The sequence below is a fragment of the Podarcis gaigeae genome (genome assembly GCF_964106915.1).
Source record: "Podarcis gaigeae genome assembly, chromosome: 6".
NCBI classification, from domain to species: domain Eukaryota; kingdom Metazoa; phylum Chordata; class Lepidosauria; order Squamata; family Lacertidae; genus Podarcis; species Podarcis gaigeae.
In genome coordinates, this window is record NC_139682.1 from 7,686,682 (window position 1) to 7,714,346 (window position 27,665).

The 27,665-nt window shown below is 47.0% G+C and overlaps 1 protein-coding gene across 1 annotated transcript; it reads right to left on the reverse strand.

The window, feature by feature from the left end:
* Window positions 1-3,715: 3,715 nt before the first annotated feature.
* PPDPF (pancreatic progenitor cell differentiation and proliferation factor) lies at window positions 3,716-15,586 on the reverse strand. The gene is made up of 5 exons (XM_083744831.1): window positions 15,212-15,586; window positions 9,513-9,603; window positions 6,372-6,446; window positions 5,123-5,219; window positions 3,716-4,166 (listed from the first exon to the last, which is right to left on the reverse strand). Exons 2-5 carry the CDS (start codon window positions 9,565-9,567, stop codon window positions 4,052-4,054), a joined length of 342 nt encoding a protein of 113 aa, XP_083600957.1. The 5' UTR covers window positions 9,568-9,603; window positions 15,212-15,586; the 3' UTR covers window positions 3,716-4,051.
* Window positions 15,587-27,665: the final 12,079 nt, after the last annotated feature.

Consider the following 27,665-nt stretch of genomic DNA (forward strand, 5'->3'; position numbering starts at 1 on the left):
TGCAAATATAATATGAATGGTTCCCAATCTTTTGCAAAGTCTCTGTTGTCTTTTTCTCTTAGTCTATCTGTCATTTTCCCCAGTTCTGGTTCGATCCCTGGCAAACAATGGTTAAGAGCCAGACACGCTGACCCAGGTAGGGCTCCATGTCTGAAACCCTGGGAGCTACTGCCAATCTGTGCAGACAATGCTGGGCTGGACGGACTAAGGGTCTGATTCTGCACAAGGCAGCTTCCCGTGTTCCTATGGGTAACTTTAGCTCATACCTGTCAAGCGAGCCCAAGTAGTTCTGTGTCCTGATTTTCACTGTATCAAATTACTGCTTTTTAGCTGGCAAAGAAGTACTTTTGACAACTCCTGCAAACGAGCTAGTTGTATCACCGGTATTTTAGCTGTTAAACCACAAACCATATTCTCTCTCTCCCCCAGTTAATGTGCTAATGTGGTAGCAGGGTGGGAGCGGTTGGGCAGGATCTTTGAGGGGCAGATGTTTCCGAAAAGTCAAAACAATGGCCATCTTTCTAAAAGGGCTTATGCAGGAAAAGGGATGCAAGACTTGAAAGCACAGAAGCACGCAGAGGCGTGTTGCAGATGACAACGCACACGGCAGCTGTAAACACACCAGAATGGATGCTGCCTTCTTTCCCTGTGGTTTTGGAATGCTCCAAATTTGCAAGGGAGCAGCTGCGGTTTCACTTTTTCTCCAGGGAACATCCATCTGCCTCTCTTAGGCTCTCTCTAAGGTTACCAGATTCTTTTCAATGAATCCAGGGACACTTTTCAACTTCAGTCGAAGTCAGTGGATTTTGTCAGGGGACTGGTTTGTAAATCTGGGGACTGTCCCCGGGTAATGTGTACTGTGGCATTCGTACAGAGCCCCCAGTCATCTCAGGGACTATTGACCCGTACACCACTAATCTGCTGCCACCAACCAGGTCCTCCCCGGTAAATCACTAAGTCTCAGTCAGGTTCTTAAATTAACAAGGAAGATTGTAGCTTATTGCAAACACAAATAATCTTTAAATGCATTCAAAACGCTGTTACCCTTTACCCTCTTAAGTCTTATTTTATTCTGTCTCTAATTCTTCTACCTCACCTCACACAAGAACCAACTGCACTGTCTCTCTACTTCCATCTGTCTGCCAACTGCTTTCCCAGCTGCCTTTTCCCAATCAACTAAACCTTGGACTAAGCCCTTTTATAAACAGATAGGCTCCGCCTCTGGCTTTTCTATTGGTCTATTTATATTGGTCTACCTATTAACCCTTTCACTCCCCCTGTACGTTTTCAAAGGGCAAACGCCACAGGGAGGTCTGGCAACCTTACTCCAGTGTGCCTGGATCAACACAATCTACATGTGTAATGAATGAGAGGCACCAAACAGACTCCTAATGGAACAGAGGCGTGGGGAATCCCAGGTTTGCGTCAGGGAGCTGAAAGTGGCCCTCCAAGCCTTCTTGTCTGGCCCCCAGAAATCTCCCCATGTCTCACCCTTCTCTGGTTGTGGAAGACTCCCTGGAAAAGACCCTGATGTTGGGAAAGATGGAGGGCACAAGGAGAAGGGGACGACAGAGGACGAGATGGTTGGACAGTGTTCTCGAAGCTACCAGCATGAGTCTGACTAAACTGCGAGAGGCAGTGGAAGACAGGAGTGCCTGGTGTGCTCTGGTCCATAGGGTCACGAAGAGTCGGACACGACTAAACAACTAGTGTTTCTTCCTGGCTGGAATGGGCCCCTGAATTCTTGGGATAACCTCTTGCTGGCCTGATGGAAAACTGTAGTGTGTTTCTGTAGAAACTAATGTGCAGTAGAAAGGCAAAATTCGCATCCGTCGCCCGGCTCACTTTTGCCACTGGCCCTGCACACCCACAGTATATGGCCCCCAGAAAGTTGCCCTGGAGGAAATGTAGCCCTTGGGTGGGAGGAAAATGCTTCTTGCCTCTGTAAAACAAGCGGAACTTGTAGGATTGAGGTTTGATGGAAACTTAGATCTCAATGTGGTACTTTTTGGGTCTCGGACAGGAGCGCATTTGTCAATTTCACTGTGTTAAAATGCTCCCAGACTGCAGGATAAAAACAGGTAGAGGAAAAGCTGGAGGTTTCAGGGTTGAGTAAGTTGTGCACAGAAGCCAGTGTTTGGTCAAGCTAAACCAGCAATGCAGGCCGTTAACTTTGGAAAGTTAAAAGCCGCAAACGAACCCCCCTCCTCAAATGCCTCTGGCTCATGGCTGGAGACAGATGAGAAATCTGGGCAAATGGAAGCAAAAAAAGCTTTTTGTTTCATGTATACCTGGATTGGGACATGGGCGGCGCTGTGGGTTAAACCACAGAGCCTAGGACTTGCCGATCAGAAGGTCGGCGGTTCAAACCCCCGACGGGGTGAGCTCCCACTTCAGTCCCTGCTCCTGCCAACCTAGCAGTTCGAAAGCATGTCAAAGTAAAAGTAGATAAATAGGTACTGCTCCCGCAGGAAGGTAAATGGCGTTTCCATGAGCTGCTCTGGTTCGCCAGAAGCGGCTTAGTCATGCTGGCCACATGACCCAGAAGCTGTATGCCAGCTTCCTCGGTCAATAAAACGCAACCCGAGTCGGCCACGACTGGACCTAATGGTCAGGGGTCCCTTTACCCTTATATCTGGATTATCTCACTATTGCCTCGTCGAACTGGATGATTTTATTATTTATACCCCTCCCATCTGGCTGGGTTTCCCCAGCCACTCTGGGTGGCTTACAGCACACACATATATATAAAAAATACAGGGTTCATCCACACTTCCGCATGTGCTGTGCCTAGAAAGCACAAGTCCTGGCAGCTTGACCCATGCTTTCTAAGTATGGGTCCAAGGAGTTTTCCCCTTGCCCCACTCCTTTCCAAGGGAAAACCCGCTCTCTAGTGACACATCAGAACAAATGGCAATCTGGGGGGAAACCCAGATTCCTGCTAGCTCCGAATGAGCACTAAAGAATAGTTCTTTTCCGGGAGGATTTATGGAATAGGAAGTCTACCCATCCTAATTACCTGAAACCAAAATGGGACAAGTTTGCACTGCAAGAGTGGGGCCTTAGCTCCATGGAAGAACATCTGCTTTGCACACAGATGTTTGGGTCCTTGGTTTGACCCCTGACTTTGGAGAGGTTGGTTGTTTCTGTGACGTAACAAACTTGCACATAATTCCTTTGAAACTGAAGCCCCTCATGTTTTCAGAGTTCACAAATAGCAGCGGGTCTTTGACCTTGTGATGCCTCCTATACTACAGTCCCTATCAAATGTAGAGGTCAAACCATGTTACCTGCATTGTACAGTGGTACCTCGGGTTACATACGCTTCAGGTTACAGACTCTGCTAACCCAGAAATAGTGCTTCAGGTTAAGAACTTTGCTTCAGAATGAGAGCAGAAATTGCGTTCCAGCAATGCGGCGGCAGCGGGAGGCCCCATTAGCTAAGGTGGTGCTTCAAGTTAAGAACAGTTTCAGGTTAAGAACGGACCTCTGGAACGAATTAAGTACTTAACCTTAGGTACCACTGTATAGGGAAGCTTTAAAATGTATGATGCTGTACAGTGTTTTTAATATTTTTCTGGGAGCTGCCCAGAGTGGCTGGGGCAACCCAGTCAAGATGGACGGTATACAAATAAAATTATACTTATTAAAGTTATTTGGGCAAGAAATAACTTGCGCCTCCCGTTCGCAAGAGCACAAAGCCACACGCAAGCGGTTTAAAAGGCTGCTCAGGATTTATTAGTTTCCATCAGACGAGTACAAAACAAGAATGAAGTGTTAAACAAGGCTTCGTTGGGTGGGGAGGGAGGGGTTAGAAGACGTAGCTGCACCAAAAAAAGAAAAGAAAAAGGAAGTTGTAGAAAAGGATGGTACAGAAGATTTCTCTTTTTTTTTTTTCCTTTTTAGTTGCCGTTTCTTGCTTTTATAAAAACCTACGTCTAAGGAGTACTCGAAGCAGCCTGCCCTACTCTACGGGGAAGGGGAGTGGAAAATGGGCTCTGCCTCCTAGCGTTCAAGTCAGAAGCGTCTGGCCAGGGGGGAGCCAGCCTCCTCACGCGGTGGGACCCGCGTTCGGTTTGCTGGGCTCGCTGGCGTGGCGCTTCCTCATCACGTCCTGAGCCAGGCCACATGTGATCATGCCGTTCGCCACCTGGAAAGTGCCTGAGCTGGAAGGTCAAAGGGGAGAGAGAGATCAGAGGGTCAGAATGGCAGTATCGTCACTCGAGAATCACAGAACTGTAGAGTCGGAACCACGAGAATCAACTAGTCCAACCCCCTGCAATGCAGGAGTATTTTGCCCAACATGGGACTCGAACCCAGGACCCTGAGATTAGGAGTCTCACACTCTACCGATTAAGCAGTATGGTAGCCCACTTGCCCTGAAAGCGTACAGGGCAATCTTAAATGTGCTTACTCAGGAGCCCAAACCCACTAAATTTGAATTATATTTATCCAATATCCTCTCTCTCTCCAGAAATGTCTATGCTGGCCTGACCAGGGATAAACTCTCCCCACTAGCTACTGTGAGTTTAATGTGCAAAGAGCGTATGCTTTTTGTTATTATTTATTACTGTTACCATTTGCTTAATTTTAGTGTGTATTACACATTTTTTTTTGTTGTTGTTGTACTCTGCTTGGGGATTCGTTTTTATAAGACAAATAAATAGGGGACTAGAAACTTGCACTGCACACAATTCTTCCCTCTCGCCCAGCTATTTGGATGCAGAAAAGCAGGTGTGGTTTAAACTCTGATTCTATAACAGCCAACTCTGATTCTATAACAGATAGATATCTTTCACATTGCACACACTCCACCCCTCCCCATATAGGACCATTCCAATGTTGGAAATATAATGCAACACTTAAATATTTTCAAAAGTTAACCCAAACACTAATCTACCCATTTAGGAAGTATACAGTCAGGAAGAACAAGGACTGAGCTAGTTACAGAATCAGTGAAGAACAGCGGGGGCAGAGAAAACATTAGCTTCCCAGATCTCCCATCCCAGTGACACGTCTGTTTGAGATTTTCCAAGATCCCCTCTTCAGATCCAAACACACACACACACACACACACACACACACACTATTCAATTTCCAAATTCGGCACAATTTCACTTACTTCTCTGGGGATTCCGACACAGTTGTCATGACTGGGTGGGTCGTCTTTCCAAAGAAGAAGCTGGCCCACCAGTGCCCAGGGTCAGACTTGGGGAGACCTATGAGAATGGACACAAGTGTTGCAGTCAGAAAATGGGGACTCCTCTTCGATGCCCAGCTGGTGGAGAATTTGGCAGACAGATTGATGCCTTATGAATCTCTGCTGGAAGAGTGTTCCGCAGGAATGGGACCAGAGACACAAAATGCCTGGCTTGTAGTAGAAGACAGCTGAGCTTCAACTAACAGCCTTTCTCTGGATGATGTCAAGAGACTGATCTGAGATACAAGAGCTCAGGTGGTCCTTAAGGTATCCTGGACCCAAGTTCCACAAGAGCCCTGAACTTACTGCAAGGATGGGGAAGCCATGCCCTTCAGATGTTGTTGAATTAAAACTTCCATCACCCCTGGCCACAGGACTCCCACCAAGGGCAGACCCTGATGATACGGTGCTCTGCGCGAGACCAAAATTTGCTGCCCTCTCCAGCCCTTCCCAAAGCCTGGGAAGCAGGCATGAGGCTCTGGCAGGGTCCTAGAGCCCACCTTCGTCCTTCCCAAAGCCCAGCTAGAGCTTGCCTGCTTTAGGAAGGGGGAGGACTCTAGGACCTTGCCAGTACTTGCCACCCCCTTTTCCCAAAGCTGGGCAAGTGGTCCCTGGGCACCTGGTGGCATTGCCCTAAAACCGCCTCTGCTCCCACACCTGTCAAGGTAAAGATAAAGGGACCCCTGACCATTAGGTCCAGTCGTGACCGACTCTGGGGTTGTGGTGCTCATCTCGCTTTACTGGCCAAGGGACCCGGCGTACAGCTTCCAGGTCATGTGGCCAGCATGACTAAGCCGCTTCTGGCGAACCAGAACAGAGCACAGAAACGTCGTTTACCTTCCCACCGGAGTGGTACCTATTTATCTACTTGCATTTTGACGTGCTTTCGAACTGCTAGGTTGGCAGGAGCAGGGACCGAGCAACGGGAGCTCACCCCGTCGCGGGGATTCGAACCGCCGACCTTCTGATCGGCAAGTCCTAGGCTCTGTGGTTTAACCCACAGCGCCACCCGCGTCCCTGTACACTTGTCAAGAGCAGAGGCCAAAGAGCAAGGCATCGCAGTCTGAGCCAGCGCTCCAGAGAAACCAAATATGCACCCTAAAACGAGCCTGCAGGCAGCCCCGGGACCGTCCCCTACAAAGGCGACACCCTCAGAAGCAAAGATACTGACCTGGATGGTGAGGGATGACCTCCCCATACTCTGCACTTCCACAGGAGCTGTTGCTGGAAGTGGAACCCAGACGCCCTGCAAGACAAGAACACGTTTTTGCCCCATTAGATCATCACGCACCACAGTTCCTGCTGCAGCTGGGAGGAGTGCAGGAATAACGCAAACCGCAGTGGAGCTCTCTCTATGGAGGAGGAAGAGTTTGGATTTGATAACCCGCCTTTCACTCCCCTTCAGGAGTCTCAAAGCGGCTAACCATCTCCTTTCCCTTCCTCCCCCACAACAAACACTCTGTGAGGTGAGTGGGGCTGAGAGACTTCAGAGAAGTGTGACTGGCCCAAGGTCACCCAGCAGCTGCATGTGGAGGAGCGGAGAAGCGAACCCGGTTCCCCAGATTACGAGTCCACCGCTCTTAACCACTACACCACATTGGCTCTCTTCCAGCCAGGGCCGGGCCGTATCTGGGTTTCAACATTGTGATGTATTGCCAGGAATTCATGATATACCAATTTATCACGAGGTCTGAAATGACGGAGCTACGTAGAAGCATCGTCTGGCTTCACGGCTTTTTCCACACTTCAATTTTTTGCATAGCACAGAGACACACGATTTGTGTTATGTCGCCAGGTCCGAAATTACAAAACGGATATCACAATATGGACTTCAAGCCTGTTTTTGGATGATATATCAATACATTGCCCAGTCCTCCTCCCAACCTGCACGGCGTGAACATCCATGTCAGAGCCGCTTCGTGAGGGTGCTGGGAATTGTAGTTCTGCGAGGGGTAAACGGCAGCTCCCAGGACTCTTTGAGAAGAGCTGTGAGCTTTTAAATCTGCATTGAAAGTATAGTTTGGCTCCAACCCCAGTGCTGTGTTTCGTGGGAAGACCTTCTGAAACCAGGAAGGAGAGACCGGACTCTACTCTTGTCTCTAGCAAGGACTTCCACTGGAAGCAATGGTCAAAGCAACGGGAAACTCTTTTGGGAGCTCTGCCTGCTCACAAACAGCAAATCTGCAAAGCGTTTGGCTTGCACAACCAAACAGCAGCTGCTCTCAAAACTCTTGCTGGCGAAAGAACTGCAGTTTTCAGAAGTGGAGCAGAGAGGGGACCCCACCTCTCCAAGGAGGCCATTTTCCCTTACTGGTTTCTCCTGCAGCACCAGCCCTGCTACACTTTTAGATGAGCACACTGGGCTCGGAGCCCAGAGAGAGACAAAGGATGACATTCAGCCTCCCGTCCAACAAACTCAGGCTTTGTTTAGCTGCAGAACCGTTGGAGCTGACCTTTTATGGAGTCTCGGCTCCAACGCAGCGCCTTTCCCCTCTGCGCTAACGTTTAGGAAGGTTCCCTTAAAGGGAATAAAACGCCAGGAGGATGTTGGGATTATTGAGAAGCGGCCCCCGCGAGCTCGAGGCCCCGGGCGAGGTGGATGTTGAGCAGCATAATTCAAGACACCTAGAGAGGTTTGAAGAAGCAGGCAAGCAAATGTCGTCTTCTCCCTTCATTTATTCCAGGGCTGGCCAAACTTGGCCCTCCAGCCGTTTTGGGACTACAACTCCCATCATCCCCTAGCTAACAGGACCAGTGGTCAAGGATGATGGGAGTTGTAGTCCCAAAAAAGAGCTGGAGGGCCAAGTTTGGCCATCACTGTTTTGTTACCTGCTCCAGTGCAAGTCATAGGAACGTCTGCCGCCTCCCACAAGCTATCTGTGCACGATTGTAGTGAATGCAAGGAAAGTATTTTCTAGCCAGCCTCTATCCATTTCTGGGCGCTGGGGGGCTATTAAGAAAGAGCCAGGATGCCCACAGCATCATGGTCTTGCAATAAAATAGCCCACCAACAGGGGTCTTTTATTATTATTATTCTAACATGATAAAAAGTTCCTTTACATGAACCAATGGTGATTTACTGTTATAATTACAGTAGTACCTCGGGTTAAGAACTTAATTTGTTCTGGAGATCTTTTTTTAACCTCAAACTGTTCTTAACCTGAGGTACCACTTTAGCTAATGGGGCCTTGCACCGCCGCCATGCGATTTCTGTTCTCATCTTGAAGCAAAGTTCTTAACCTGAGGTACTATTTCTGGGTCAGCAGAGTCTGTAACCTGAGGTACCACTGTAGTGTTATTTGTGCATATTATTTCCCCCTCTTTTTATTCTTTCTTTAATTTTACTTCATTCCCCACCTTTATTATTACAGTGGTACCTCAGGTTACATACGCTTCAGGTTACAGACTCCGCTAACCCAGAAATAGTGCTTCAGGTTAAGAACTTTGCTTCAGGATGAGAACAGAAATCGTGCTCTGGCGGCACGGCAGCAGTGGGAGGCCCCATTAGTTAAAGTGGTGCTTCAGGTTAAGAACAGTTTCAGGTTAAGTACAGACCTCCGGAACGAATTAAGTACTTAACCCGAGGTACCACTGTACAACTATTATTACCATCACCATCAATTACATTTATATATCACCCTTTTCATCTAAGGAGCTCAAGGTGGCTGGGCGTACGACCCTGCAAGGTACATTAGGCTAAGCAGCGGTGACTAGTCCAAGGTCTGCCTGGAGCTTCATGGCTGAGTGGGGATTCGAACTCTGGTCTCCCCGGTCACAGTCCAACACCCTAACCATTACAGCATGGGTAGGCAAACTAAGGCCCGGGGCCCAGATCTGGCCCAATCGCCTTCTAAATCCGGCCTGCAGATGGTCCGGGAATCAGCGTGCTTTTTACATGAGTAGAATGTGTGCTTTTATTTAAAGTGCATCTCTGGGTTATTTGTGGGGCATAGGACTGCATTCACCCCCCCAAAAAAAATATAGTCCAGCCCCCCACTAGGTCAGACGGACAGTGGACCGGCCCCCTGCTGAAAAAGTTTGCTGACTCCGCATTGGAGTACTCCAGCTGCTTTGGGACTACAGTTCCCATCATCCCTGACCTCTGGGTCCTGCTAGCTAGGGATGATGGGAGTTGTAGTCAAAAAAAGCTGGAGACTCAAGTCTGGGAAACCCTGATCTTGACCTACAGCGCTGACTCTTATGAGCCATGAAGCACAAGTCTTTCCCAGCCCCACAACCAAAGGTCCTGGAGACGCCAAGGCTTCACTCTGGGCCTTTCTCTGCGCAACTCACACCCCTTCCCCATTCTTACTTCGGTAGTAGTCGTGGGTTGCCACAAGGGAGCCGCTTGACGGGATTGCTGCCATGTTTCTTTGTCTTCGTTCTTGTGCAAGTTGTAAACCCTGCGAGACAAAACAAGAGTAGCTGTAATAAAGAGAGACTGTAACCTGGTGCAGAAAGACGAACACAGGGAGGAGAAAGGCCATGGTGCATCTGCAGCAGCACAACCGGACGCCTTCCTCTGCCCCAGCTGCAACAAAACCTGTCTCTCCCCTATCAGTCTCTACAGCCACAGCAGGCGCTGCATTACCCTTTACCCTGACCATTAGGTCCAGTCGTGACCGACTGTGGGGTTGTGGCTCTCATCTTGCTTTATTGGCCGAGCGTACAGCTTCTGGGTCATGTGGCCAGCATGACTAAGCCGCTTCTGGCGAACCAGAGCAGCGCATGGAAACACCGTTTACCTTCCCGCCCGAGTAGTACCTATTCATCTACTTGAACTTTGATGTGCTTTCAAACTGCTAGGTGGGCAGGAGCTGGGACCAAGCAACGGGAGCTACCCCGTCACGGGGATTCGAACCACCGACCTTCTCATCGGCAAGTCCTAGGCTCTGTGGTTTAACCCACAGCGCCACCCACCAGGCAAAGACCACCTGTGTGAGCTCTCCTCAAGATGCAAGAAGCTGTCTTCCCAAACCATGTGAGCTAGGTGGGCACCAAGAACCTGTGGTCCTCTGCTTGCAGCTAGACTACAACTCCCATCATCCCTGACCACGCTGGCAGGGACTGACGGGAGCTCAACAAAATCGGAAGCATCAGAAGTTCCCCGATCCCTGGAGGGCACTGAACATTTCACCACACCCCAGCATTGCTAACTGGCTGGAGGAGTGCGGGTTAAGTTTGCACCTCAGAAACGCAGCACGGAGGAGGGCATGGCAATATTTGTTTCAGGCTACTCAGTGAGTGATCTCATCTGTTTGCCCACCAGGTTTGCAGGGAATGGGGTAAACCGGGTCTGTACTGGTCTATAGTGGATGAGAAGAGTCCCTGCCTGAAGAAAATGTTGAAATATACATTTATTAAAAAACCAGAAGCATTTTTATTAGGCATTGTAGGAACTGATATAAATAGAAATGATTGTAAGTTGTTTTTGATACGCAATGACGGCACCAAGAATTTTACTGGCACAAAAATGGAAGCAAGAAGAATTAGCGACAAAAGAAGATTGGAGGATGAAATTGATGGACTATGCAGAACTTGACAAACTAACGGGAAGAATTCGAAACTGGCAGGACCAGAGATTTACAGAAGATTGGCGTAAATTTACGGACTATATGAAAAGTAATTGTGATGATTCGATTACATTTGTAGGTTTGCAGGAAGTTTTGTAAGGGGAATAATTTGAATTATTGCCTTATTGAATGAAAAGGATGATATTAGTTATGAGGTTAAAGGTCATACAAATTTAAGAAATGCAGGAGAAATCTTAAAAGGCGGGAGATCATCAGAGGAAGTCCAAAAGATTGTATAAGAGATGGAAATTTGTAAAATGTATGACAATACAAATGTAAAGAGAGAGAGAAGGGTCCCTGTTTCCAGTTCTGCGTGGCATGGTTTTCTCGAAGCTGGTTTGTTACACAAGAACCTCTTTGAGCAGCCTTTTCAGGAGTGCTCGCCAGAGGTTTCATGCTGCGGCAGCACATTCCACAACAAAACTGCAAGCGTTGTTGGAGATGATGGCACGTGGGCAGAGACCGAAGCGAAACTCCAGAACGCTTGGCACAGCCAACCCCCCCCCCAAAGCAGACAGGCTCACAACGGCCAACTGCTGGGGGAAGAAGTAAGCTGCCTGTAATTAACTTCCATGGGGGAAGAAACAGTTGTCGGTTTGGCTTGGTTCTGAATCGGTACCTTTTACCAAACCCTCTGCTACTGGTCTGTTCTTTTATTGTTATTAGGTCTCTTGTGGTTTTCTACCTTGATTTTATTCTGTGAACCACCCTGAGACCCCGGGCACAGGGCAGTATATAAATTCATTAAGTAATAATAATTTAATCGTGAGAGGCAGGACTGAGATTTGGAGTTGCTTTGAAGTTCAGGCTCTGGGAAGCCACAAAAATTAGAATTAAATTCGGAATACAATTGGATTTTTTTTATTATTTTAGTTTTTTATTGGATTGCGATTTGATATGTTAATTGGATGTTTTTATTGGAAAATTAATAAATGCGCCAACAAAAAAATTAACAATTTATCCACGCCTCCTGCCTGCGCAGGAAAGATCAGCAGCAAAGTGCAAATAACATGGGGGAAGAGGGAACAAGACCAAGAAGGAGCAGGGATGAATTTTACATGACAATTTGAATTTGCTAACCAATATTTTGGATTTAGAATTAAACTGACGCTTTTGTCTGTATTTAGTATTTGGCTAATGTTTTTCCCCCCAAAAGGCAGGAGCTATCAGTTCCTAGCAATCTATTCATCAAGTCTGGACTATCTAACAAGAACGGTCAAAACACATTGGGCAACTCAGGAGAAAAATTAGCCTGCTTTGTACAAAAGAGAAAACAGCACTCCGTTTGGTAATCTTGGCTGGCTTGCATCGTATAAAAAAACATTTGAACATTTCAAGCTTGGATTCAAGCTCAGGCCCTGAACCTAACTCAAGGATGTGGTGATGGTAGGATTTTTGTAGTAATACAAAATGATTTACCAGTTTGCATTTAGTGAAGTGGGGTCTCAGCCACACCACACATTTAAACCACAGGGCTCCCCCCCCCCAAGAATCCTGGGAGTTGTAGTTTGTTAAGGGTGTAGGAAATTGTAGCTCTATGGGGAGAACTACAGTTCCCAACAATCTCTGGGGAGAAGCCATGTGCTTTATTGTGTTGATGTGACGTTATTCTTCTGGAAGCCTATAATGTAAATATGACCAAAGAAAATGTGCTAGTGCTAGAATGTAATATTTCGATATAATTTCACTCATTAGAACCTCTTTCCTAACCTTGTTGGACTACAACAGGATTAGGCAAACTCGGCCTTCCAGATGTTTTTTGGTACTACAACTCCCATCATCCCTGACCATTGGTCCTGCTAGCTAGGGGTGATGGGAGTTGTAGTGCCAAAACATCGGGAGTTTGCCTATGCCTGGACTACAATTCCCAACAGACCCAGCCAAAGTTTTTTTCTACATGGAGGGCTCACACAAATCAGACTAAGATGTTCCCTGTGGACAGAGAGATAAGTTTAGAAACTTCATTTTGGTTGTTTTGGCACCCCCTTAGCCCCCGCTTCCCTAAAATGCAGGGTTTTACTTTTTCCCTAGGACTAAAACAGCATTATTCCCTCACTTGTAGAGAACAATGTTTTGTTGCATTGTGGATTTTATTAATTATGTAGATATGAGGTTTCTATTGTTTTTCATTTTTGTAAACAGTCAACTTGAAAGCAGAGTAAAAAAAAAATGTTGAACACACAAACAAACCAAAAAGTTAAAAGGGGGGTGCACTGTTTGGGCAAGGGGTCAAGTCTGTCCCTGTGACCTTGGGCCATTAAGAAGCCCCACTGAGTTCCCCTAGATGTGGTCCCAGACGTTGATTTGAACAAGCAAACCTTCTCTTAAGCCCTTACATGCACCTACAAAAGCCATTCTCTGCAAGAGTAGAAATCTCCTTTACTTTGAAAACCCCCCCTTTTTAAACTTTAGGGGGTTTTTTTGCATGTTACCACACTGTAAACTATCAACCAGCCAAGAGACTAACATGGAACATTATTAGTCTATTGTGTTGGTAAAAAGCAGAGGACACATGGCATTAAATGAGTCAAAACCACCAACAGGAAATCAGATCTGGTTTATACCAGTTTACACAAACACACTCCTCTCTCTTTTGTCGCAATAGACTCGCGTATTCCCAGTTCCTTTCAAGTGGAAAGAGATTCTGAGCTACAAAAATGCACTCCGAGACAGAAACACGCGCTAAACTCTTCCCTCTACCTCAAGTAAAATAAATGAGATTTTTGCGGGGTAGGGGGACCTCAACACCACATTCAGTTGACTCAGGGAGTGTGGGTGAACAGATCCTCCGTTCCTTTGTGCCTTTCTACAGAATGTTCTCATATCTCTTGTGTGCGTGTGCGCGCGTTTAGCGGGTGGGGGAAGTCTTCCACAGCCAAGCAGCCAAAATCCGGACTGAACTGGCTTGCTGCAACCTACACATATAGAAACCTCCTTCCTCAACCCCCAGCCTTTGCAGTCGAAAGACACAAGCAGGGCGCGTGTCGCTTTTGCGTGCTGAAACAGCATTTCGGGGGACGGAGGAGGAAGCGAGGGTGTGGGGGGGAAACAGATGTAGAAAGAAATTATGCAAAAGCTCGAACAATGAGCCGAATTTTGGCGTGGGTGCCCCGAGCGTTTGCTCTCAGCCAATATGGCCACAAAGCCACCACATGCAGGGGCAGGTCTGCTGCACAGCTGTCAGCCAGCGAAAGGCGGCGGATTGCAAAGGAGCGAACGGATAAATATTTAAGTCCCACCAGAGGGAGAGAAAACGCAAAGAAAACTACCGCCCGAGTGGTGGCAACTGGGTTACAGGTAATCAAATTAAAAGGTTTCCAGTCAACGCTGCCCCCCCCACCCTCCCCTCTGGATAAGGCGGTGGTCTGCAAGCCGCGAGAAAGGGCGGAGACCCGGGAATGGAACGTTGAGACCCGGGAATGGAACGTTGAGACCCGGGAATGGAACGTTCATCAAGCGAGTAGAACGTTCACTCTTTGTTCGCAGCGGATGCACCGTCAGGAAGTAAACAATCACGCCCTGACGGTTTACCAAAACAAATCTCCCCCTTCTCGAAGCAATTCCCTTAACAGCTTAACGATCGAAACCCGCACATTCCTCCCACTTTTCAGTACCATCAACACATTTTAAAAGTTGGCAGGGGCTATAGAGCAAAGGTCGCTCCCCCCCCCCCCCCGCAGCAGTCGAGCAAGCCGCCATAACCCGAGGCGCTGGCTTTAGCCAACACAGATCGGCGTTTTTCGAATTTCACAACTTCTCCAGCACTTTTAACAGCCGGGTCTTGCTCGGAACAACGTCTCGCCGCCGCCTCCAATAAGGGCTTCTTCTGTTGCAAACCTAATTAAGCGCCGCTTGCAGGCGAGCAAGTCGCATTGGCCTCAGTGGGGTTTTGGGAGTCGCTGTGTACTTCCAACCGAGCCTCTCCAGCAAAATTACAAACCTAGCCCAGTCCACCTCACCTTTCACTTGTCAGAGGTTTAAAAATCAGACAGCCCTTAAGCAGGCGTGTTACTAGCTTTCAAATAAAATAAATTACAAAGCCCCCAAAGGTAAGTTTTTAACGTGTGATATTTTACTGTATTTTTGGTTTTTATGGAAGCCGCCCAGAGTGGCTGGGGAGGCCCAGCCAGATGAGCGGGGTATAAATAATAAATTATTATTATTATTATTATTATTATATTACGACAGCGAAGCTTCCCTCTGAATTCCCCCCCCCCCGCTTCAGCAGACTGAATTGTCGGGGGGTGAGAAATAAATAAAAACAGCATGCAAGCGATTTAAATCCATGCAATTACGCGCAACATTCATGCCCCAAGATGAATATGCTTACAAAAAAATAAATAAACAGCGGAAGCTCCCAGATCTTCCAGCGAGCAGAGCATTGCTACATGGCGGCCAGAGAAAGAAAAGGAAGAGAGAGGGGAAAGGGTTTTTTTACCTTTAAGACTTAACGCTTCGCTCAGCAAAATCCCAGCGGCTTCAGACCACAGGTGACCTGGCTCAGGGGAGTAAACGCTAGGCGACGGAGCCCATTTGCAAAGGAGATTTTGGGAGTACACTCCACGTCCACAAAAAAACACAGAGGCGTCTATGGATTTAAAGGCTGGCACTGCCGCTGCGGCGCTTTATATAGGGTCAGCCAAGCCTGGCTACGTCAGCTCAGGTGACGCCTCCATCCCCAAAACGGGGCGGAGAGGAGGGTCGGGTGAGCTAATCGGGGTGAAACACACGGGCTGCGCTGCGGCGTCTGCCCTCCTCGCCTTTTCCGAGCGAACAATAGGAGAAACGCCGTTTACGCGCAACGTTACTTGCGAAATTGGGAAGGAAACCACGACTGTTAATAAGCACAAATGAAAAGAACTAGGCTTTCCCCCAAAGACTCCTGGGAAATGTAGTTCGTTAAAGGTGCTCGGAATGGTGGGGGTAAACTACAGTTCCCATGATATCCTGTTTTTGGGGGGGGGGATGGGGGTGGAGCACCATACACTTTAAGTCAGGCATCCCCCCCCAACTCGGCCCTCCAGCTGTTTTGGGACTACAACTCCCATGATCCCTAGCTAACAGGACCAGCGGTCAGGGATGATGGGAGTTGTAGTCCCAAAGCAGCTGGAGGGCCGAGTTGTGCGAACGTGGCCTTGGACTCGAAAATGGCAACATCCTCAGCATGCCAAGGAATCATGGGAGTTGTAGTTTAGCCCTCCCAGAGCTATACTTCCTGGCACCCTTAAACTGCCCTTCCCAGGATTCTGGGACTATCCTCTGAAAAAAACAGAACCTTATTTTGAGGTGCAGTTCAAAAGGCTGGTGCTTCTTCTGCTGCGAATAATAGAATCAGAAAACAGTAGAGTTGTAAGGGACCCTAAAGGGTCATCTAGTTGAACCCCCTGCAATGCAGTGTTGTAAACAAAAATTGTCCTTTTCCCTTATGGGGTATCCAAGAGCCCATATAGAGTCCTTACGTAGGTTCCCTATTGGTAGGAGAAAATAACAGAGGCCAACCAGAGACTATTGAGAAGCAAAGCAGCTGGTAAGCTTGATCTTTATTGATCTGTTGCAACAGGGTGCTCCCCTCACCCGCAGGAGAGGAGGAGGACCCAGAAAAATGCCGTGCAAGGCCTTCTAAAGACTTTTGAAATTGCCACCCTGTAGATCAAGACCACCCCTCAGATACATCACACCTACATCACAGAAAAGGCGGTCTAGAACAGAAATTTGAATATTGTTTATCTCCTGTCTGGTAGGTTACTTGATTGGATTGCCTGGGGAGCCTGGCCATTCTTTTGTAGTGATAAATACTTAGTTCCTGGGCCAGGTCACAGGCTCACACCCTATTCATATCTTAAATGTGTCCTTAAGACAGGATTTGTGTGGAAAGAGACAATGGGGAGGTTTCCCACTTTGACTTTGCAGAGAAAACATTTGGTCAGTTTAGGAATCAAAATGGTTCCAGGTTGGTCTTCCTGTGTTGATCTATGTACGTGCGGTTATGAACATTAAAGGTAAAGGTACCCCTGCCCATACGGGCCAGTCTTGACAGACTCTGGGGTTGTGCGCCCATCTCACTTAAGAGGCCAGGGGCCAGCGCTGTCCGGAGACACTTCCGGGTCACGTGGCCAGCGTGACATCGCTGCTCTGGCGAACCAGAGCCGCACACGGAAACGCCGTTTACCTTCCCGCTGGTAAGCGGTCCCTATTTATCTACTTGCACCCGGAAGTGCTTTCGAACTGCTAGGTTGGCAGGCGCTGGGACCGAGCAGCGGGAGCGCACCCCGCCGCAGGGATTCGAACCGCCGACTTTTCGATCGGCAAGTCCTAGGCGCTGAGGCTTTAACCCACAGCGCCACCTGCGTCCCTATGAACATTACCCTATATTTAAGACCTCAAAATTCCTATCACCGCAGGAATACTTCCTCCACATCAGTCGGCCTGGGTGTCAAGTTCCCCTTTGCAGGTGGAGCTGCTTTTGTAGACCAAGGCAAGGCAGGTGTGAGGGCCAGTTGTGGAACATTTTCTCCTGGGACATTTGCCTGGGACTTATTGCCCTTATCTTTTTGCTGCCAGGCATTTTAATTAATCATTGTTAGAATTGGTTTTATGCTGTTTTTAATCTTCTGCTCTTGCTGATTTTTTTTATTTAAAAAAAATAAATATTACTGATACCTTTTTTTTTGTTCAGGCAACACCAAGTTAAGTCCTCTTTGTTCTGGGATGCTTGAGAGGAGGGGAGTCACATTCAGAGCCAGCTGTTCTGCTGTATCACATTTGAGGCCTAATTTCACCCCAAATAACAGGCTTCTCTCGTCTGTTTATTTCCTGCTTCCTCCTGCTGCTTCACTGCGCACAGGACCACAAATAATATTTTGTATTGTGCTTTTAATGCTGCCTTTCTTTCTCTCTCTCTCTCTCTCTCTCTTTTGTTAGATGTCCTGGCCTCCTCCTCATCAACACCACAGAAGATTGTGTTCAATCTCAATCTCTTGATTGAATTCCATACAGTTGCTTTTAGCAACATAGGAAGCTGCTGCCTTATGCTGAGGCTGCATGCATTTAAAACACATCATCCCCCCCCCCAAATAAACCTGGGCTCTTAGGGGGAAATAATGTGCTATGAATATATGGTGCATGTGCAGTCAGACCATTGGCTCACCTGGCTCTGTAAAGAAACCTGGGAATTGTAGTTTACCCCTCGTACAGATACAGTCCCCAGTAGTGCCCTTAACAAAATACAGTTCCCAGGGTTCTTAGGTGGAAATAATGTGCTTTAAATGCATGGTGTGTATGCATTCATGTCACTGGTCCATGCAGCTCAGTACAGTGCACTCTAACTGGCAGCTGCTCTCCAGGGTTTCAGATGGGGGGTGGGGAAGATATTTCTCTCCCGGTCTTACCTGGAGACCCCAGAGATTGAAACAGGGACCTCCTGCATGCATTTCAGGTGCTAAAGCCCTTCCTGGTTTCTCTGAAATGGTGGATGAAAATCTTAAATGAATAAGGGGTGGGTGGGTGTCATAGCTGTCAACCGTCCCTTATTTGGCGGGACAGTCCCTTATCCCAGCGCCGTGTCCCGCTGCTGTCCCTTATTGATTATGTCCCTTAAATTTCCCGGGTTTCAAAGGAAGCAGCTCCTCTCCCTCCCTCCCTGCCGGCCAGGGAGGAGGGAGGCTCCAACTGTGTTGCTTGGCTGTGTTGCTCGCCCAATAAGGAGTCTAAGAACGACTAGGGGGTGGAGCTTGCATGCTTTGTGCCGATCAATTCGCCCGCATTGCCCGGGTACTCGCCTTTGCTCAGCGCTTCCCAGCAGAGAGATGACGGTGGTTTTCCTTGCTGCATCCCCTTTGCCGGGTTGCTGCACTGTGGGAACCACCACTTGAGGCTTCGTTTGGCTGCTGGTTGACTAAAATCCCTTATTTTGGCTGCTGATCCCTTATTTTTGAGGCTGCTGGTCCCTTATTTTCAAATCTGTAAGTTGACAGCTATGGTGGGTGTTTTGAAGCCAACGTGACCTGATGCTCACTCCACCAGGGCAGATCTCGCCCACGAGCCCCAAAGTTTCTCCCCTTCCTCATTAACGTCAAGTGGGATAGCTTAGTTGGTAGAACATGAGGCTCTTAATCTAAGGGCTATGGGTTCAAGCCCACCTTGGGGCAAAAGATTCCTGCATTGCGGTGGATTAGGCTAGAATGATGATCCTTTTGGTCCCTTTCAACGCTACAATTCTATGACTTCTCTTGCTAAGAAGAGCTTCAGGGTTCCCCTCTTGGTTTTGCAGCTGCAGTCTTTTTTTTTAATCAGTAAGTTTGGTAAACATCAAGGAAACGAAACGTCTCAAGTAACACCATGTACTTGGCACACGCATGCAAACACACACAAAGAACCCTCATCGAGAGAGGGTAACAAATTGTGTCGAGCTGGAGAACTGGATAAACTCCGGGCCCTGCCAGGACATGAAAGGGTACATTAATCATCATAATATGGCATGCCTGGGACTCGAAAGCAAAACAACACAATTAGTTATCTCTTGCCTTTGCAGAGTCGCTTTTCCCGACCCGGCAAATTTCAGTCATGCAAACAGGCCCAGATTGCAAGCAGGCAATTTGGATACTGGTGGATAGAACAGAATAAGAGAATACAATAATGGAAGGGACCCCAGGGATCATCTAGTCCAACCCCCACTGAAATAGAAAAATTAAGGTCTTTTATACACACACACACACACACACACACACACATATAAAATAAATGTTCGTAAGCGTACCAACCAAGCACGTACATAGATATGTGGACCACATGTCTGGAGCAGGACAGGAGGACTGTCCTGAAACCATTTTGACTCCCAAACTGACCAAATGTTTTCTCTGCAAGGAGGGAGGGGGTGAGGGAACCTTCCCATTGTCTCAGGAATTGGGAAATCACCATCTCAAAGGGTGACAGATTACCAGGAAAGGCAATCAGATAAGGCATTATCAGATAACCTGGCAGACAGGAAAAACAACAACATTCAAATTTCTGTTGTAGACCGCCTTTTCTGTGATGTAGGTATGATGTTTGTGGGGGGGTGGTCTTGGGTTACACCCCTTCTGTGATGTATGTATGATGTATGGAGGGGTGGTCTTGAGCTCCAGAGCAGGGAATTTAAAATGTCTATACAGTGGTACTTCGGGTTACATACACTTCAGGTTACAGACGCTTCAGGTTACAGACTCCGCTTAGCCAGAAATAGTACCTCGGGTTAAGAACTTTGCTTCAGGATGAGAACAGAAATCGTGCTCCGGTGGTGCGACAGCAGCAGGAGCCCCCATTAGCTAAAGTGATGCTTCAGGTTAGGAACAGTTTCAGGTTAAGAACGGACCTCCGGAACGAATTAAGTACTTAACCCGAGGTACCACTGTATAAGGGCAGGCACACCTTGGTTCTGGGTCCTCCTCCTTTCTCCTGCGTGTGAGGGAAGCACCCTGTTGCAACAGTTCAATAAAGATCAGGCTTACTAGCTGCTTTGCTTCTCAATCTTCTCTGCTTGGCCTCTGTTATTTTCTCCTACAGATGGAGAACCTACAAAAGGCTCTATAACGGCTCATGTGTCCCCCATAAGGGAATAAGGGCAGATTTTCGTTTCTTACACCTGCAATGCAGGAATCAAGTTTGTTTTAAAATGGAACCAAGCTTGAAGGAGCTCAAGGCGGTGTCAATGGTTGTCCTCCTCATTTAATCTCCCAGACAACCCTGTAGGGTAGGCTGGGAGGCAGTGACTGACCCAAGCTCACCCAGAGAGCTTTATAGTCAAGTAGTGATTTCAACCCTGGTATCGCAGATCCTAGTGAGAGACTCTGACCAGTGGGACGCGGGTGGCGCTGTGGCTTAAACCACAGAGCCTAGGACTTGCCGATCAGAAGACTGGTGGTTCGAATCCCCACGACAGGGTGAACTCCCGTTGCTCTGTCCCTGCTCCTGCCAACCTAGCAGTTCGAAAGCACACTAGTGCAAGTAGGTAAATAGGTACTGCTCTGGCGGGAAGGTAAACGGCGTTTCTGTGCACCGCTCTGGTTCACCAGAAGCGGCTTAGTCATGCTGGCCACATGACCCGGAAGCTGTACGCTGGCTCCCTTGGCCAATAAAGCCTGATGAGCTCCGCAACCCCAGAGTCGGCCACGACTGGACCTAATGGTCAGGGGTCCCGTCACCCTTCTCCTTCATTGCAGATCCTAGTGAGAGACTCTAACCAATCTACCGCTTTGGCTCTCAGTTATACGGATTGCTTTCCGGCGCAATTCGGAGATTTTTGCACCAGATCGTTCCAAGAACTGTCTGTATCTTGGTCCTACGTGAGCCGTGGGGATTTGCAAAGCTCTTTCGCAAGCGTTCAAAGCGGCCTTCTGGTAAACATTGCCTTCTCGAGGGAGAGACCTTCCTGCTCTAAGCTTACGGTATTTCTTCCGGGAGTTTTATGACTCTGGCTGCATGGCCAAACCCTTTCGGCTCGTTGCATCACTGAGCAAGGGAAACCCACGTCTGATACAAAACAAAAAACAAACATCCGCCCTGCGATGGGGAGGAAAAAAGGAAATTTCAAACATTCTGGTGGTGGTGCAATTGCCTTAACCTTTTAAGGTGGCCTGAGGATTCCTGCTCTCCCCCCCCCCCCTCTTTTTGCTTGCTATTTTAACTTTTTAAAAAGAAAGAAAAATCCCCGCAGTGGCACAAAGCTCTCTCTCCAGAGCTGCTCACCAGCTACGCTTTCTGGAATGGCTTTTGGAGCGACCCATGTCTCATCGCTTCCAAGGCATTCTGGGAAGTTGGGCTGGGGGGGGGGGAGCAGCAAGACGAACCCTCTCTTCCACCATGGGGCCAGCTACACTTCGTGACAAGAAGAGAATTATTATTATTATTATCAAGGATTCATTAATCACTTTCTCAACCATCGTTCATTGCACATCGGCAAGACAGCTGGTACTCACCACGGAGTTGTTAACAGTAAGTGCCACGCTTTTTAAACAACAAACAGGTGTGCCGGTACTGCGTACACCTGAGTACCCCCTTTTTTAAAAAAAGCACTGCTTTTTTAAAAACCTATCAATTCTTTATTGATTAAAAGATTTGCATGTCTATACAAACATTATGTATTACAGTGGTACCTCAGGTTACATACACTTCAGGTTACAGACTCCGCTAACCCAGAAATAGTACCTCGAGTTAAGAACTTTGCTTCAGGATGAGAACAGAAATCGTGCTTTTGCGGCGCGGCGGCAGCAGGAGGCCCCATTAGCTATAGTGGTGCTTCAGGTTAAGAACAGTTTCAGGTTAAGAACGGAACTCTGGAACAAATTAAGTACTTAACCCGAGGTACCACTGTATCTCTTAACAGGTAAAAGAAAAAAGAAAAAATTATATAAAATAGAAAATTTATAAAGAAAAAAAAGAAATAAAGAAGTAACAAAGATAAGAAACAAAGAAATCAAAATTTTAAAAAAGAGGCAAATTTATTTACATAGTAAAAATACTCATCAGCACAATCCTTCTCATCCTCATTATACTGTTTGAAATAACATTCTTTTTTACACAGGTTTACATTGTATAATATCATTTCTTTCTGCTTTGCATACATTCCTTTGATCCTTTTCTTTACAAATATCACTCAATTTCTGCTAATATGGAGTTGTTTGTACAATAAAGTTTTACATAATTCTTAAATATTATCCATTCTCTAGTTGTTTAAAAAAGCACTGCTAATGTAGGACATATCCAGGATATATCCAGAATACTGCAGCTGGCATCAGTGGCCGTTTTTGAGCCATAAAAATGTCAAATTTTTTTGGTGATTTTGCTAAAGAAGCTCAACAGCTTTGACAAAAAGAAAACGAAAAAAAAAAGCTCTCTGTAAGCTTTCTGCCCAGCAACCCTATGAAAGTCTACCAGGCTTGCTTGTTAAGTGTGCACACTGCTTTTTGGAAGTAAACAGGGCTGGATTTAAGTTTGACGAAGCCCTAAGCTACTGAAGGTAACGGGGCCCATTATATATGTCCAGCTGTCCTTTGTCAACAACAAATTGTCGCTGTTTTTTGTGTGGAATATATGCTATACGGTAATTTATGGACCTAATAGGTATCTCAAGCCATTTGCACATAACAAAATATGTATTTTATCAAAGTAATTGTTGAAAAGTCTATACAGAATGTAAAGCCCATGCAGAATATAGGCACCCTATACAGTGGTACCTTGGGTTACCTACGCTTCAGGTTACCTACGCTTCAGGTTACAGACTGCGCTAACCCAGAAATAGTGCTTCAGGTTAAGAACTTTATTTCAGGATGAGAACAGAAATTGTGCTCCGGCAGCACTGCGGCAGCAGGAGGCACCATTAGCTAAAGTGGTGCTTCAGGTTAAGAACAGTTTCAGGTTAAGAATGGACCTCCGGAACGAATTAAGTACTTAACCTGAGGTACTACTGTATATAGAAATGAGCAAACCAGTGATATTTTAGGGAGCAGGCTAGCTGGCGGGGCCCATGACTTACATGGAGCCTACACAACACAAAACACTGTTGCTGTATGTAGGTTTTACTTTATTTGTTTTTTTATCTTCTATTTTGGAAATGTACATCCAGGTTTTTTTCCCTTTAAATTTTTTTGGGGGCTCCCAAGAGAGTGGGGCCCTAAGCTATAGCTTATTTAACTTATATGTAAATCCAGAGTGAGTCATAGGCAACTTTCACCCTCCAGGAGCGATACCCCAACACCCTGACATGCATACTCTCTTTTATATACAAAGGGAATAGATATTATCCAAGGCAATTTTGCTGCCTCTGCCAGGTCTACCTTGACACTCCCATTTTAAGGTCATTTCCCTAAGCCCTCTTGCCTGGACGTAAGTCAGTCAACATGATTCAGAGATGGGTCATATCTTCAGAGGCTGGGTGTGCCTACAAACACTGATGCATTAAACATTATCCAAGCCAAGGGCCTTGCTTAACCTGACTCCTTTTTCTTGCAGAGCTCTGCACGTCCCAGAGGGACTGGGCAAAAACTGCAGCTGTCTTTCGGGGAGACGTCACCCCCTGGTGGAGCACTGGCGCAGCACACTGGGAGAAAACTTTTAAAATAAGACATTACAGTGGTACCTCGGGTTACAGACGCTTCAGGTTACAGACTCCACTAACCTAGAAATAGTACCTTGGGTTAAGAACTTTGCTTCAGGATGAGAACAGAAATGAGAACCTGAAACTGTTCTTAACCTGAAGCACCACTTTAGCTAATGGGGCCTCCTGCTGCCGCCACGCCGCCAGAGCATGATTTCTGTTCTCATCCTGAAGCAAAGTTCTTAACCTGAAGCACTATTTCTGGGTTAGCGGAGGCTGTAACCTGAAGCGTCTGTAACCTGAAGCGTATGTAACCCGAGGTACCACTGTACTGAAAACTGATTTTTCAAATGTAATTTTAATTGCTGTGACCCTTCTTGGGGCGTTATGCTGAAAGACGGGTAATATATCAGAACTTTAATTTGTATTCTGCTTTCTCTAGAGTTTCCAAGGTGCTCAGAGGATGTTTGCCCCTTGGGCTCAGTTCCCTTCGCCTCTTTGGGCAAAGAAGCGGTCGCTTGTGCACCTGAGACAGCTTCCGGCACAGGATGAAAACGCTGTTTCTTCCTCTCTGACGGCTTCATTTCTATGATGTGGCTTGACAATAACAGGTAGCAGGAATCCCAGGGAGAGTGGGTTGCTCAGGGATGCAGCTGGTTGCCATGGCGATCCTGAGCAGCATCGCTGCTTTGCAAAGACGCCAAGTGAACTGATGAAGCCATTGGCGTTTTCCAACAGTTATACATATGTATTATCTCACAGAATCATAGAATTGAAGGGACCCGAGGGTCATCTAGTCCAACCCCCTGCAATGCAGGAAAAAATTGTGTGTGTGTGTTCAATACATTTATTTATTTTATTTTTACTCATAGCATTTATATCCCACCTTTTCCTCCCAAGGAGCTTATGGTGGTGTACATAGCTCTCCCCGTCCTCATTTCATCCTCTACAACAGCCCTGTGAGGTAGGTTAGGCTGAGGAAGTGTCTGGCCTAAGGTCACCCAGTGATATAGTTAAGCACCAAAAAGCATATATTTATTAAATCGGCTAACGAAACAGAAATACCAAATCATTTCAGCTTCTGGCTTCTTCAGGTGCTCTGAGGTGAATCAAAGGGTAGGATGCTTTTCCAGGGAGTCTTCTCTTCTCATGAGGTGGCCAAAGTCTTGGAGCCTCAGCTTCAGGATCTGTCCTTCCAGTGAGCACTCAGGGCTGATTTCCTTAAGAATGGAGAGGTTTGATCTTCTTGCAGTCCATGGGACTCTCAAGAGTCTCCTCCAGCACCATAATTCAAAAGCATCCATTCTTCGGCGATCAGCCTTCTGTGTGGTCCAGCTCTCACTTCCATACATCACTACTGGGAAAACCATCGCTTTAACTATACGGACCTCGGGTTAAATATGCTTCAGGATGAATATTTTCGGGTTGTGCTCCGCGGCGACCTGGAAGTAACGGAGCGTGTTACTTCCGGCTTTCGCCGCTTGTGCATGCGCAAACACTCAAAACGACATCACGCACATGCGCGGAAGTGGCAAATCACGACCCGTGCACGTGCAGATGCCCGAACACGGGTTGCATTTGCTTCAGGATGCGAACAGGGCTCCGGAACGGATCCCATTCACATCCATCACTGTATAGGATTAGGCTGTCAACAAAGTACTTGACTAGAAGGACAATCCTAAGCATGCTTTCAATTTGTTTAAAAATATATCTGCCAGTTTTTGCAGATATTTCCCCTCTTTTTATTGTACATGAAGGGTAAAAGACCCCGACCCTTAGGTCCAGTCATGACTGACTCTGGGGTTGCGGCACTCATCTCGCTTTATTGGCCGAGGGAGCCGGTGTACAGCTTCCGGGTCATGTGGTCAGCATGACTAAGCCGTTTTTGGTGAATCAGAACAGCGCACAGAAACACTGTTTACCTTCCTGCCGGAGCGGTACCTATTTATCTACTTGCACTTTGACGTGCTTATTGTACATTGCCTTCAGCCAATTATGTAGAAGGTGATTATTAGATGATAGATTAACCGACGGGCAGGTGCTGCCTTAGCAAAAGATGAATGGGGCTTACTCCCGAATAAGTGAGTTGCTGCACGTCTCATGATAAATCAGCTTAGATCACATTAATTTGGTGGCACATCTAAGAACCAATGCATGCTGCTGGATCTTGTAACTATCAAAGCCACAGTCCTCTAGTAAGACAAAGAGCCTTGCTGTGGAGTGTGTGCCTTGTGTGTTAAGAACTGCCAAAACAGGATCGTTTGTTTTTCTTTCTTTTGTGCCTAAATCTTGCAAGCAACAGTTTATTTTACTTTGACGTGTCTCTGTTCTTCAGACACACAGATGATGTGAATCTGAGCAGAGAGAGAGAGAGAGAGAAATAGAATACTCTCCCGCCTTTTCTCCCTCCCCTTCCACCAAGTATGCTGTTGCAATCAGATGAAATTCAGGTGCTTCCTGACATGATGTAATCCCATCTTCCTTAAACAGACTCTCTCTTTCTGCACTTTAACACCTCACAGCTTGAACCTGTAGGATAAAACCCAATTACAGCATCACTCCGCTTCAGCAAACACAATTGTCCTTGCTGTAGAACTGCTACCCTTTTATAGAATTGTAGTGTTGAGAGGGAACCCCTATGATCCTCTAGTCCAGCCCCCTGCAATGCAGGAATCTCAGGTAAAGCATCCATGGCAGATGGCCATCCAACCTCTGCTTCAAAACCTCCAAGGAAGGAGAGTCCACCACCTTAAATGGGAGTCAGTTCCACTGGTGAACAGCTCTTACTGTCAGAAAGTTCTTCCTGACATTTATTCAGAATCTCCTTTCTTATAACTTGAAGGCATTGCTTCGAGTCTTACCCTCCGGAGCAGGAGAAAACAAGCTTGTCCCCTCTTCCATGTGACGGCCCTTGAGATATTTGAAGTCCGTATAGTTAAAGCTATGGTTTTCCCAGCAGTGATGTATGGAAGTGAGAGCTGGACCATAAAGAAGGCTGATCGCCAAAGAATTGATGCTTTTGAATTCTGGTGCTGGAGGAGACTCTTGAGAGTCCCATGGACTGCAAGAAGATCAAACCTCTCCATTCTGAAGGAAATCAGCCCTGAGTGCTCACTGGAAGGACAGATCCTGAAGCTGAGGCTCCAAGACTTTGGCCACCTCATGAGAAGAGAAGACTCCCTGGAAAAGACCCTGATGTTGGGAAAGATGGAGGGCACAAAGAGAAGGGGATGACAGAGGACGAGATGGTTGGACAGTGTTCTCGAAGCTACCAGCATGAGTTTGACCAAACTGTGGGAGGCAGTGGAAGACAGGAGCGCCTGGCGTGCTTTGGTCCATGGGGTCACAAAGAGTCGGACATGACTAAACAACTAAACAACAACAACTATATCTCCTCTTTTCCAGGCTAAACATACGCAGCTCCTTCAACCGTTCCTCAAAAGGCTTGGTTTCCAGACTGTTGATAATCTTGATCCTTCTCATCCACCCACATTTCTTGAGTTCCCTTTAGTGCAGTTGCCCTCACAAAGTGTTTCCATAAGATATTAAGATTATGAATCAAATAGTAAACAAACACAGGTCACTGCATACTCGTATCTTTGCACGATTGGGGTCAGAAATCTCAGCACCTTACACTGGGGCTGGGCTTCATGAATGAAGCTTTTGCTGCAGTTTAAAACACCCTGCATCAGCGACAAGGTAACTTGATAGGGGAGAGGCAGCTGGCATTAAATATAGCACCCAGCTGCCTCGAGTTTTCCTGGCTGTCCCTTGCACATCAGGGTTTATTTTTAAATCCCTGACTCCAGTTTGAGGGCATCAG

Excerpts from the sequence above, each read along its gene's own strand:
- PPDPF (XM_083744831.1), bottom strand. The coding sequence starts at position 9,567 with ATGGCAGCAATCCCGTCAAGCGGCTCCCTTGTGGCAACCCACGACTAC. Across the intron at positions 6,447-9,512 it reads AACCCACGACTACTACCGAA|GGCGTCTGGGTTCCACTTCC; the intron begins GTAAGAATGGGG and ends CTTGTCTTGCAG. Across the intron at positions 5,220-6,371 it reads GGTCATCCCTCACCATCCAG|GTCTCCCCAAGTCTGACCCT; the intron begins GTCAGTATCTTT and ends CCATTCTCATAG.